At 36.1% G+C, this 14738-nt stretch overlaps 1 protein-coding gene across 5 annotated transcripts in view; it reads left to right on the forward strand.

The window, feature by feature from the left end:
* The window catches only part of ank2b (ankyrin 2b, neuronal), a 186025-nt gene that overhangs the window by 54903 nt on the left and 116384 nt on the right, over positions 1-14738 (forward strand). For 2 of the 5 annotated variants that reach the window (XM_026268102.1, XM_026268114.1), the window contains exon 1: positions 12505-13336. The exons of 2 other annotated variants lie outside the window; for them this stretch is intronic. In XM_026268102.1, the coding sequence (XP_026123887.1) occupies positions 13208-13336 (129 nt within the window). In that variant the 5' untranslated portion in view covers positions 12505-13207. Of the gene's footprint in view, positions 1-12503; positions 13337-14738 lie in introns of those variants that run through there. One more of the 5 variants, XM_026268103.1, reaches the window with a different exon arrangement.

Below are 14738 nucleotides of genomic sequence, written 5' to 3' on the forward strand. Positions count from 1 at the left end.
ACCTGTTTATGTATGTAGTCTTTTGATTTTTGATAATATGAGAATACATACGTTTATAAATTCAAATTCATTCATAAGTTCCCCTAGCAACCGCATAGCAACAACAAGCTGAGAAGCAGTCGCTGGTGCATTTCCTAACAGCATCGTTAACCAACTATATGGTTATACTATATTCTACACGTGCTACACTACACTACATGTTATACATATTCTCTATATACTGTAGCATGTCTTCAGTCAGCACCTTTTTTGATGCATGTACATAAATGCATATGGGTAATCTTGGGTTATGATGTAAGAAGGAATCCGTGATTAATCAAACAAAAAATTTAGAAAAACAACAGCGTATATAAATAGTGAAGTAGTGGCAATTCCCTGGTTACTACCAGAAAACCATTGCAGTGGGTGTTGCAAGTCTAGTTAATATTTTAGGCTATTTTAAAACAAGAATATATTGAAAATACAGTATTAACATTGCATTGTACTATTTAACCCACTGTATCTTTAGAATTGCATGTTCAGCAACAAGCAATTTGAATATTAATATTATCAAGCATTGCAAAGATTTACTAAAGTACAGTATGGGTAGAGTTTTGACTTGGCCTTGAACATTAGGTTATACAAGTTTTTAAATGTACAAACAATACAAATGTAACTTTAAAAATCTTAACATAGAACACATTTTATTGTATATTTATATTATCTCAGTTTATAGTTTTGTTGTCAATAATCTTTAAAGCAGACATATATCTTTTGTTCATGTTGTAGTTATTCCTTATTGCCACCTAAAAGAGAGTATAAAAAGTCAAACTACTGTCTCAGTCGAAAACTGAAAATTTGGAAATCATATCCTCATTTAATGAACCACGCTTTGGTGAGCTTCAGGCTGAATAATGGACCAATACATCCCCTTAGGGCTTTATCAATTATTCATCTGAGAAAGGGGATTATGTTGCATTACTATTCGTATCTGATGGTTAGGAAGAGAACTGACCTGTGTGGTGGAGCAGATGACATTTTGCCGATTGTTTTTCTTCAAATGTGTATGAATACTTTTTAGATGGTGATTAGCTTTCTCTAAGTATTGGTGATCCCCCTGCCTGATGTTTAAAACAAACATGTCTGTTTTATTTTTATATATTTTTAAGCAAGGAATATAGTTACCCCAAAACAAAATTAATTTACAGACCCTTATGTTTTTTTGATACCTTCACAGCAGTATGCCCAAGCTGCTGAACACAGCTGTCAGTTATGGTTTTCAGTGAATACCATCTGTAAACTGCTATGTTCCATGCACAACAGCTCAGAGCATTTCGGAACATTATACACATTCATAATGCTAATACTGTAAGTCTTGAATTGTTCAGTATGACAAAATAGATTTTATTGCATATATTGTTTAATGTATCCATCATGTAGCTAGTTGGAATGGAGTTGGAAACAAGCTGTAAAAGGTTGCATAAGGCTCTGCTCTGTTCGACAGCACACTTTGTCCCCTGGGCTGTTATTGATTTTGTTCCAAGTTTGCAAAACGGCACTGGCTAATAGAATCTGTAGGAGGATCTCTGTATAGCATTTCTATTGGTTTTCCCCACAGCGCTTTAAAATTGACTCTCTTTAGAGACCTTAATAAACATCCCTCTTATTACAGAACTGTTTTGCAAAATAATAAATAAATAATTGAAATGAGTTTAAAGTCAAGTTGTTGTTTTTTCAGTGTGAATAATGACAGTGGTATTATTGAGCCCATCAAAGACACAGTATGCTTGTTTCTTAGGGAAAGATGCTGTAACATGGCATTGTTGAGGAATTCTCTTTGTGTGTGGGTTATGAGAAATGACAAAGAAAAATCTTTTGCCATGGAATCAAATCTCAAGTTGACAGTTTAAAGCAGGAGATACTGTACACCACAAGAAATGATCTAATATTGAGCTCAACACATTTAAAGGGATAGTTCACCCCAAAATGTCATTTGTATCAATAATTACTCACCCTCATATCATTACAAAACCTCAAGACTTGTTCATCTTCGAAACATAAATTAAGGTATGTTTGATAAAATCCGAGGGCTTTCTGACCCTGCATAGACAGCAAGGGTGCTGCCACTCAAGGCACAGAAATGTAGTACGGACACCATTAAAATAGTCCATGTTACATCAGTGGTTGAACTGTAATTTTATGAAGCTTCAAGTAAACCTTTTGTGTGCAAACCAAAATAACAACTTTATTTAGCAATTCTTCTCGAAGCCCTTGCAGTGATGGGTGGCCTTTGTGTGTGGAGTTTGCATGTTCTATCTGTGTCAGTGTGGGTTTATTTAATCATTTGCATTATCACAATACATAATACAATTCCAGAAGAACTGGGTGAGATAAGGTGACAGATGTGTTTGGCCACTGCGTCATGTCTAGCTTTAGCTTTTAGCTTTTCATTCTTATTATCATTAATTTTAATATGCTGTATGAAGCTCCACTTTGATAGATCCTGTTGTCTTTGGGTGCAAAAAATAAAACAATATTGCAAAAAAAAAAAAAAAAAACCTCTGTGAATGACTCCATACTTCTAACTGTTGTTATTTTTAAAACAGCATTATTTATTTATTTATTTATTTATTATTATTTTGTGCTGTAATGTGTAAATTTGACAGGCCCACCTAATATATTGCTGTTGTTGTTTCGCAAGACTCTGATCTTTGTTATCGCCTTAACACCGGTACAGATGGACGTTCATATGTGCATTAAAAACCAAAACAAACATCATCATGTTCATAAAAGAGAGATTTCACACATGCAAATAAAATAAATAAAAATGTGCTTTGCCTTCTTTTCTTTTTTCTTTCTCTCTTCTCTCGGTCAAACCAACTATTGTTTCATAATAGGACATAATATCACTGAAAGAGATTGTGGCTCAGGGTTGGTAAGATTTAATGCCCATAAACCACACAAATCCACTGCAGTGGATTTGTCTTTTTTGATTAACGGGTTTGTCCAAGTTTAATCTGAACCAGTTTTAGACAAGAAGCAAATACTGTCGCCCCTCTCTTGTGGAGAGAATAGGAGAAAATGGTGTGGATACGCTCCTCTGCACTGAAAGTTTGGACGCTGGACATCGTCTTTGCAGACAGTGTGTGTATTAGCATGTGTTTCCCTGAGGGCTTTTCTGTCGCATACCTGTACTAAGATCTGATTCTGGGTCAGTTGAAGACTCCACTATTTCTAGCCACTTAATCCTTTAAGCATTTTTTTCCTGCAACCATCTCAGTGCTTGTGTGTGTGCTTGTGTGTGTGTAATCACAGTGCACTAATACCTCTAGCCTGGTGCTCAGTAATCCATCTATCCACAGTGGCCGTTCTTCACTAGACTTAAACTCCTTGTTCTCTATTTGTATTTCAATATTCTGGGATTTTCTTTATTCATTATTCCTGGTTTTGGATATACCTCATTGAAACCTCCCAAAAACACACATGAGTGTTGGAATGGTGACCAGAGCAACAGTTCAGGTAAGGCTTTATCATCATCTGCAGCCTTTAACCTGCTGGCCCACAATAATAGTTATTTCATTTATTGTCTGTGTCCAAATAACTGCATCTAAATGTTAACCAGTCAGCACATTCTTTTTTTTTTTTTAACAACAATAAAGGGATAGTTCACCCAGTAATGAACATTCTGTCATCATTTACTCACCCTCAGATGCACTCTCAGAAAAAATTTACAAAAAGCTGTCACTGCGGTGGTGCTAAACTACTAATACATACCTCTAAGGTACCAATATTACCCTGTAAGTTCTATTGAAAAGGTACTGTCCCAGTGACAGTTGTGTATAAAGTTGTATGGGTTTGGAAGGGAAGGATAATTGTGAATAAATGATGACAGGATCATGTTAATTAGAAGTTTGCACTGTCTATGAAACATCAGCTGCACAAAAAGTAAAGCTGAACTTGTATTTGTCTGTCTACATGAAACATGTAATCCTTGCATTACAAGTTAAAGAAACAAGTATCGGACCAGTCAATTCAGTTTACAGTCATCACACAACTTATTTCTTGTTGGCATAATTATAACTACTAAAAGCTTTGTTTTACTATTCCAATGCTCAAACACAATCTGTGAGTGCTTCATTCTGTTAGAACATTAACTGCTGGTGGTTGTTGCTACTATTACTCATAACAATTTGAACAAACTGCTAACATTAAGGGTTAAACTTCTAACTCTTAACTCTTCCACCAGCATTTTTGTTATACATGTAAATTTGTTATGGGGAAGTGCACTATTACTTTTCTAAGTGAGCAGATTTTTGTCTGCCACATGTAATAGAGATGAAAAATACAGATGAATAGAAATACAAAAATACAATACCACTGAATAAAATACAGTATACGACAGCATGAATTCCAGATTGGTCCGGGCTGGTTTATGTTGGTAGTGCTAGACCAGAGAAGCAATGCTTTTCTCAGGAAAAAATAGAGATGGTGAATCTGATTCACTAGCACAGACTTTCAGGTGAAGATGGTTGACCAAGACAGTCCTGCTGGTTTTGGAATAAGAAAGCCAGTTATCTGTATGCAAGCAGCGTAGTGTAGACAACTATTTATTTTGCTTGTGTTTTTTCTACATTTAATACATTAATGATGTAAAAAAATAAAATGTCATCTTAAGTTAAAATGTAAAATGTAATAAGGATGTTATATTTATTAATAACATTTAATAAATAAATAAAACGTGTCAAAACTGGTAAAACATACATTAGTATATCCAAAAGACAAAATAAACATCAGCAGTGTTACTAAAGTTTTGTGTTACACTTTGTTCCAGAAAGTTTTCTTAATATTCATAGAACATAACTGACAACTGTACGATATAGTGCTAACATGCACAGAGTGCATAATGTTTTACACATAGAAATGCCAAAATGTTTCAAAGGATCTGTACATAATCAATTTAAAAGAGCATGTGTACATGGCAAAACAAACACAAAACAATTTTGAGACATGCAGAAAATGGCAAATAAAACCACGCTCATGCATGGAGTTTGTATAACGGGTTAAAAGAAGAGGTTTTCAATGTTTTGATTAATAACAACAACATAATACATGTTTCATGCACATTTGAGAATTTTCATGTCATACATTTTTGATGGCAGCCACTATCTCTAAAAAGTGCTCATAGTAAAGGTGTCATTGCAGACAGAAGTATAAAATATTTTAAACAATAGTGAAAATATACATTATCAGCAATTCCTAAAATAGCATTAATTTATTAAAAGACAAGGGCCAAAGGGCCTATCACAAACGCTTCTGGAAGGAACACTGAGCTGTGGAATATACAAAATAGTCTTTTATTAGATCCAAGACACGGGTGAATCAAACTCAGGAACTAGAAATCAGGAGTGGCACTCTAACCCAACATAGTAGAGGACAGGAACATGACCAAATAAGAACAAACAGGAACATAAACAGGCAAAACACAACACAGATGGACATTACTCCCCCTACCGGAAGGCACATCCTCGTGCCATAGAAACAACATGGGGAGGGTGGGGGTGTGACGGGTGGGAACTTGGAAGGCGGCTCATCAGGAGGACGGACACATGGGAGGGAGCTGGGCGGGACCCAGGCCACAACCATGATGGTGGCCCACGATGGAGGAATGGCCATCGACTCCAGGGGGCCGACCAATGGCGGGAGAGCAGGTAGCAGAGGAGCCCAAGGTGGAGATAGAGAGCTGATGAGTTAGTGTGATGGGGAGAATATGGGGGGCCATGGCAGAACAGATGGTGTCTGCAGGCACATGGAGACTTGGAGGCAGGGATCTGAAAGGTCACGCTGGAGCCGGAGCAACAGAGGACTAAGGAGGAGCCGAAGGGATGGAGCCTGTTGGAGCCAAATAGACGATCCGTAGCAGAAGGAGTGGAGTCCCATGGCACAGTATGGTAGATGTCAGACCAAAGCGGAGCTGGTTAACACTAGCACTGGAATTCTATAACTACTAGAACTGCCAATAGCGGTCATTTTGACTGTTCATACCAGACAGCAGTGAATGTCATTTTTGTCATGTTATATTTACTTCAAAGCTTCTATGGTCATGTTTTATGAAAAATGTGGGGTAATTTAAGCATACATAATATAATATCTTCGTGATATTATTGTGTAAGAGCTACTAGACCTCCCACAAAAGTGCATGCCACAATTTGCTTTCCGCAATTTGCATCCGGCAAGCTGGAGATAAAAGTTTTTCACCGCAGTTAAAATGTTGTTTTTGAAAGTCAAAATGTCAACAAATATAAAATTAAGCAGGATATTTCGTTAGATAAAAACATATTGTGAATTTTGGAAATGATTACATCTGTCTTTATTCAATACATTTTGACTTTTGGAGTTTACAATGCTTTAGCATTATCAGAAATGTTTGGACCACACGAATCGGAAACAATTTTATGCAGCCTCTAATGAAATCTAGAATGAATAAATAGTTCTGTTATATTAGGACAGATAATAAACTCTGAATCACTCTCAGAATCAGTGTCAGACGAACTGTCAAGAGACCAAGAGACATCGCTCTCTGCTCCTCCATCAGACTCTGCATCATCAATGTTCTCAAGCAAGGTTAAAACCTCAGTGACAGTCATTTTCTTTCTTGTTGCCATTTTGACGGTAAAGCTAAGTTTTAGCTTAGCAAAAGCATACAAAACTGCCAGAGAAAGGTTGCTAGGCAACAGCTACGCACATCTTTAACAGCTCGAAAAAGCGCTGAGGAGATACAACGCCTGTAATATGTGCGGTCAAATTGACCGCTATGGCCATTCAAGGTAGAAATACTCAGAACTCTTTTGTGTTTTGTAATTTTAATAAAATAACAATGTTAAAATAAAATTTACATTAATTTAAGAAAAGTCATGGAACTGTAGTTATATGGGTTTTATTTCAACAAAGTTATTACATTGCAAATCTTTAAAACGGTCAAAATGACTGCCTTGGTAGTTCTAGTGTTAAGCCCACTCAGGGCTTAACTCTGGAATGGGAGCCTTCTTTGCGCTTAACTCTGGAACAGGAACCTTCTCTTCTCCAGTGTGGCACCTCACCCTCAACCATGGTTGCCGGGGGCAGAGCTCCCCTCCGCACTCTCACAGTCCACAGCACTCTACTTCGTGGCGGGCGTGGTTGCCGGCTCTTGCACCTGGTCTGACTAGTTCAGTGGCTCCGGCTCAGCAGCAATTCTCAGAAATGTCACTCTGTGCGGCGATGGCTCATCAGTAGTGGCAGGCTTAGGCTCTGTGTCAACGGTGGGCTTTGGCATGCGCTCCGTGTAACATGGAGATGGTGGGCTGGGCACTGGGTCCAGGGTTACACTCCACTCCACAAATGCAGCGAAATTCACTCAAGGGCCTTCCTCGGACGGCGGCGCTCTGTACACAGAGTTTAAACTGGCATCATAGAATCTGGGTAGCTGGAGAGGTTGGCAAGCACCAGGAACAGACTGGTATGGCTCTCTAACGATCTCTTCCCCTGCTCCAGGAATCCATGGACACAACACAAACAAAGGACACTAAGGAGAAAACGGAAACAAAAATGAAGGAAATACACAGGTGTAACTGTTGCAGTCTGGTCTTGTGTCACGATTGCTGCTTGAAGGAACACAGAGCTGTGGAATACACAAAATAGCATTTTATTAAATCCAAGACACAAACACATAGAAGACACGACAGACTGCACAGACTAGGACTTAAATACACAGGATAATCGGGGAAAACAAAGCTGTATGGGATTACTAATAATCAAACTAAACGAGGACATGAACATGACCAAATAAGGACAAAAATGAACAGAAACAGGCAAAACATGACACAGACAGTACAGAATCCTGACAATGCCCAACTGAAGTGCCCAGATGACTTTAGATTGAAATAACTTCTGTAGTAGTATTGTGTATTGTAAATGTTAAATATGATTTTTTAACAGATATGATAACATCATCTTGAACAGATGTGATAACACCAGAATAGTCACTATTTGCCAATATAATTAAAATCCCTAGTTTTTTTTTAAACAGCTTACAAATTCTTTGTATCCCACCTATTCCAAACTGTTTTCCATTATGATTTGTAAAGTAGCAGGGAATGTTGCAGAGAAAACACACTGGAAAATGGCACTTTGTAGTATTATTGTTGTTTATTTTTTTTACATGTCATTGTTTATTTTTTTTACATGTCATATTGAATTTCTACAATTGGTCCATAATCACATTTAGAGATCTTCATGGCACACAGTGTAAAAAAAAAACATGCTCAGTGCCATAGAAATTTGTTACACCATATTGCATCACATGCAATAACTGCAGGTTCTTGTAAATTATTAAGTGTGTAATAGTAGATGAATTTGCATATACTTAAGTAATATCTTGTATGATATTTTGGGAGAAACTTGAAATAGAAAGGTTACAGAATAAACTTCCTATGCACCAAAATTGTATTTATGTATAAATTTCATTAAGGTATTAGCATGGTTGGTTAATTTACGTTGCTGCATGGACAATTTTTGTTCATAACTTTTAGAGAACCTTGCCCATAATAGCCAATAAGCTAAGTTCTGAAAATGTTCCCTGCTAGCTGGAAACCTGGATATGTGATGCAAACATTAAAATGTTTTAGTTTACAAATTATGCACTATGATGAATGTGTTTTGAGAACATAACATAGTATTATGCAAGGAGTCACACAAAACGTATTCAAGTATTCATTCATTAATAATCTGCTGTTGTAATTACAATTTATGTGAAAAGGAATAAAAGTTATTTTGACTGCCTCTAGTTTTCATTACTGTTGGAAACTGCAGCAAGTTCTATGTATAGGTAATATTTTGGTAGATGTACAGTTTTTGGTTTCACCTTATTTTGATGGTCCCTTTAACACATTCTGTTCACTATACTATTGCATCTACATATTTACTACATATTTACTAACTCTCATCTACTTACTAACCCTCATTAGAGTGCTAGTAGTGTATAAGGAGACTGGGATAGTTAGATTTAGAATAAGTTGACATATACTTGAAAAGTTACTTATAGTGAGTAGAATGTCTGTTGGGAAATTATCAGTTATCATAATAAAGAGTTTGCAGATATTAAGTCTATTAATACTCTAATTAGAGAGTAAGTTGACATGTAGTAAGATGACATGTAGTAACATGTAGTAAGTTGACTCTGTTACTTTTTGTCAACAAAAAGGACTAACAATTTTTTTTTTTTTTTTTTTTTTTTTGTCAAAAACGGATGATGCATACAGTAAAACCATCTATTGCCAAATGTGGCCATGACTAAAGCAAGGTTTGTGTGAGGTTGCTGTTAGGCCTGCCAAGGATTTCTGCATGTGTGTGAGCGTGTGTACGAAAAACCAAACAGATGGCATCACTAGTGTAATCTGTGCGTCACCCCTGTAGGCCTACTGACTCACTTGAAAATACTCAAATACATACAAATACACTCTCACTCTACACAGACACACAGAGACTTACAGATCTGTCATCTACCCTCTCTAAATCCTGATATCACATTAAAGGATGTTATTATTTACCATAATAATGTTTGCTGAAACTAATCATTCATTAATAACTTTTATTACAGATCAAGTTATAATGACAATGCTTCCTCTTTTGGTACTGACATTTGTACTTTTAATAACTCCATTCTTAGAAACAATTTTAATGTAGTAGTGTTGTGAATGATGATTTGAAGACACTAATTAAAAGCTTATGTACTTTAAAAAAATATATATCTTAATACATTTTTTATTGTTTTTTTTTTATTTATTAATTTTCTTTTTTTTTCATTAATTTCATTATGGCAGACACTTTTTATTCTTTTTATTCAGTCATGTATTCCCTCGAAACATCTTGGGTTTGATAGTACCATTCACTATTGTTTGAGCTACAGAAATATACTCTAATTTACATACTCGTGCGAGGAATCTTGATTTTACCAGCTCGAGACCAATGCCTAACTTATTTTTTGTTTGTTTTTGTAGTTTTTTTTTTTTTCAACTACTTACACACAAAATCTTTACTTGTCACACAGTTCCTGAAACCTGACACTCAAACACCGAACCACACACCAAATCTGCAAAACCATACACTAACTGCCTTTGACTAATTTCATAAAACACCTTTTGCAAAACATAACACACCAAAATCTAACAGGAATTAGTGCTTCATTTTGCAAGATTTTGAAAAACAAAGAAACAAAAAAACAACAAAAAAACATTGAAAATCCTCATCTTGTTTAAGGACTTGCTTGATGTCATGCTTATTTTTCTCCCAGTCTGATTTTGTAATTTGAAATTTGTCAAAGAGCCTTGCTTAAATTTGCTTCAGAAAAATATAGCTTGTGATTGTTTGTGTGGGGCAAAATGTTTAGTTATACTGGTGTGTCTTGCTATGTGTTTGTGTAGCTCACACCCAGACACAATGTAAAGCACTGTCATTGTTGCCGTCTCTACTAATGCAGGTGTTTTCACTTAATTAATACCTTCTAGTATCATCTTTTAAATAAATGTGCCAACAATACATGGAAAACCTGTCATGGAAAAAAGTAAAATCTTCAGTAGTATTAGTAGTACAGAAATTTAGTTTTTCTCTGCTCTGAAATATAACTGGCCACATATTGCTGTGAGTTCCTGTGTTAAGTACAAACTTTAAAAGAAGAAAAATAAAATCACAATCCTGCTTTGATAATATAAGCCTTGTTGGATGGTTGTACTTGGAACATCTTTTAAATTCTAAATGAAATCCTTAAGCAGTAAGTACACTATTACTGCAGAAGACTCTTGGGAACTGTTGAAACACTTTAGTTCAACTTCTGTTAAAAAGGAGGTTGTAGATGATGGCTCAAGACTAGAGAATAGATAACCAGCAGATGGCGCCACGTTAAAGTATGTACAGTAAACAACTAAATAGCCAATGCTCTGAACTGAACTGCTACTCTGAGCTATTGTATATTCATGTGCTTAACATGAAACACTTCCACATGAACATAGCAATAAGGCATAGTGGTCTGTTTGTTACTGTTGGAAATTTGCTTAGGTGTAACACTATTTGTTGTGCAATAAGATTTACTGACGATTGTCATATTTTTGGAGAATGATTAGTAATAGCTGAGCCAGTGGTGTTGTGTTACCAGGCTAGTTGGTACAAAAGTTTTCAGAAATCTATGTTTCTGTTTCTGTTGTTGTATATAAGGGATAACACTTAATGTGAGGCTAGTTAAAACATGCATGCTTTAAAAGTTTACATGCAAGCATGCCTAAATTTAAGTATTTACCACAGTAGTTGCCATATCATCACTAGACAGAGAAAAAAAAATCATGCAGTAGCATACTATTATGTGTACTGTTTCAGTACCTTTTCAGTGTACTTTAAGTGTAACAGTAGCCCATACTTTAAGTGCAGTTTAGATCTAATTCTTTCTTTGGTCTTTCAGTCATATTACAAGTGTGCTGCTAGTTTTATAGTTTTCTAGTGAAGTTTACAATATACTCATAGTTTACTATTTATATACTGTTTTCTTGAAAAAAAAAAAAAAAAAACATGCTCCACTGTTAGCACTATGCTGTTCCATGTAATTCAATTTAACTTTATTTGTATAGTGGTTTTCACGATACATATTGTTGCAAAGCAGCTTTACAGTAAATACGTTTCTACAATATATTTAGTTGTAGCTTGTCAGTGGTGACCATGTCAAATTGATGTACATATGGCAGCAATAAACAGTAAAATTCAGTTAATCACGTAATCAAACAGACAATGAAAACTATATGTTGCAATCAACTTGCAAAATTTGGTACTTTATGTTGTTTCAGGGTTGGCATCATCCGAGGTCCTCTGAGGGTTTTGCAATTAGCAAAGTATTTCACATAGCTAACTTTTATTAATTCTGTTTACTACACCTTCAGTGTATATATATATATATATATATATATATATATATATATATATATATATATATATATATATATATATATATAATGTATATATCCTTTTTAAATAAATAGTTTTACTGCAATAATTAATGTACAAAATTCGAATTTGCCATGTTTTTTTGTGTACAGTCCACCCGATAGAAATATTATATCATAGACTATAATAATAATAATAATACTGTATATTGTTATTATTGTTTATTTTTTAGTCAAACACTCAGAAACCAATGGGACATAACAGATATGTATGTATCTCCTATTATGTAAAAAAAAAAAAATAAATATATATATATATATATATATATATATATATATATATATATATATATATATATATATATATATATATATATATATATATATATATATATTCCTTATTTTTGAACGTTTCTCTGGTATATTGTCTTCTGCCAAAATTTTGCCATTGTTTCATTGTACAGTAATCAGCAATACGAGTATATGGATTTGAAAACAGCTCAGTGAAAGAAAGCAGCATATATGAGTGTATAAATCAGCTAGTATTACCACACAGAGGCGGACTGCACCAATTCCTCTTTTGACGATTGGGAGGGAGATGGGAACGCCGAGGGGATGGGAATTGCAGAAGAATGAGAGGTGTCTTTAATCTTTTATCTCCCCCTCCTGTTTTTCTCGCATGGCTGCACCCATTTTCTCGTCTTCAGCAACAGTGAGAGATACAGTATAGTAGCCACACCCTTCCATCCCTACCACCCTGCCCAGAGACCCCTGAAAAGATGTGATTGGTCAGGAAGGCGTGTTGTCTAATGACTGATTGTGCCACAATCCAAAGCTAAGCGGCCAACGGCAGCTTGAGGAGACATGGGGGGGATGGGTCTGCCCTATTTCCATCTTCCTGTTTACCTCTGATTATTTTATCTAAGCTCATATAGTTCCCCCACCCCTTTTATAGTGCTCTCTCTTTCTCTCTCTCCCTCACACATACACTCACACCTTAAATGTAGTTTCCCGGAGAGAGGGAGAAGGAGGATGCTGCTTGCTACTGCTTGTCTATTTAAACCTGACGTGGGAGGAGTTGAGCGTCACTGCTTCTCTCTGTTCTCCCTTTTCTCTCTCTACCTCCCTGCATACTTCCAGAGCTGTGACAGTGGGTGTTACTCATCTGCCCTTGGGCTTCAAAATCACCTAAGATCTGTTTCTTGATTGCTAACATCATTCCTCCTTCGATTTCTGCGTATTGCTACTAATATTGAGGGACTGTTGCTATGGCGCATGCTGCAGCGAGCATCAAAAAGGCCCGAGTGGAGATGGAACAGGCTCCCGATTTGAAAGCGTTGGAGAAAGCCCGTGAGAAAAGAAGGCGCTCGCGTGAAAGAGCCGAGCGCAGGTGTAAGGTAATGCAGGCGTTGGCATTTTCCATCTCACCTTACTTCCACCAGAGCACCGGGGACACTGGCCCTCAAAAAACCTCCTCCACCCTTTCATCCCACCATCCATTAACCATCCATCAGCATTCAAGTCTGGCTCAAGATGCACCTACCTGAGAAAGAACACTAGCATTACAGCAGGATATGAGGATGCACTCTTATTTATTTATTGTTGTTTATTGTCATTACTTTTAATAAATGGCTTTTTTTATTTGACACTATTTAGGAGTAAATCCACTGATGCATGATGTCCACTACAGTTGTCATCTCTCAGATCTTTAAAATCCTTTTTATTTTTACCTTTTCAGGTTGATGTTGCACCCAAAACCATGTGTGATTATCTTTTATATTTATTAATACTGTAGTTCATGTATCGGACATATGGATGTCCTTATGTTTCATACTTTTCTGGCATTTTAATGCACGGCATCTAGTAATAATCATGACCTATTTATTAATGTAACACATGTCTATGAAACATATCTTTATGTTTTTGCATCTTAACAGTATCCATACAGTGCTGTGTTGTTGTGTGAGAAACCAAAAGGCTTTATCTGCATAGGGCAAAGAGAAATTAAGGATGTCTCAGTCCTGTAGTCAGAGCTGCAGTCTAATAGCGCAGACTTGGCACTCAGAAGCAATGTGTGTTTGGGTGTATCTATCATGCATTCTGAATATGATAGCACAGAGGAGTGTCTGTTTATGCATCTTTGTGTGCGTGTTTGTGTGTATTTGTCAGTGTCTTTGAATGACTGGCCCTTGAGAATCTGTCTTTTTTACAATGAGGTTTTTATGCTGTAAAACATGGCCATTTGTATAACAACCTATCAGATACAACAAAACATTTATAAGCAGTGGGCAAGCTTTATGTCCAGAACTGCTGTTTGTGTTAGGACCAGCAATCAATTTTCTATTACATGGTTGTAATCCTTGATCCTTGAAATGTTTGGCAAGCAATGCTTTTCTGTACAGGAGATCAGTCTTAATGAAATATACCAATAGTAATTGGTCTGCGTCATAAACAAGTCAGACAAGTCGTAAAAAGGATTAGTGTTTTTTTTTAGCAGTTGTAATCAGCATAATCGATTATACAATACTTCACATTGCTAAGGAAAGTGAAATGGTGTGAAACACTCTGTAGTTTTTGCCTAATGTTGCTCAAAATAAACTGCAGGGTTTGAAGTTAACATCCGTCTACAAAATGATGAAAACAAATACTCCCAACCCTGGTCCTGGAGGCACCCCAACACTGCACATTTTGCATGTCTCCTTTCTCTAACACACCAATTCCATGACTTGGAGTCAGGTGTATTTGATTCAGGAGACATGCAAAAAATGCTAAACTGCCCTAACCTACACCCTAACCTTA

This window comes from Carassius auratus, chromosome 7, assembly GCF_003368295.1.
Source record: "Carassius auratus strain Wakin chromosome 7, ASM336829v1, whole genome shotgun sequence".
NCBI classification, from domain to species: domain Eukaryota; kingdom Metazoa; phylum Chordata; class Actinopteri; order Cypriniformes; family Cyprinidae; genus Carassius; species Carassius auratus.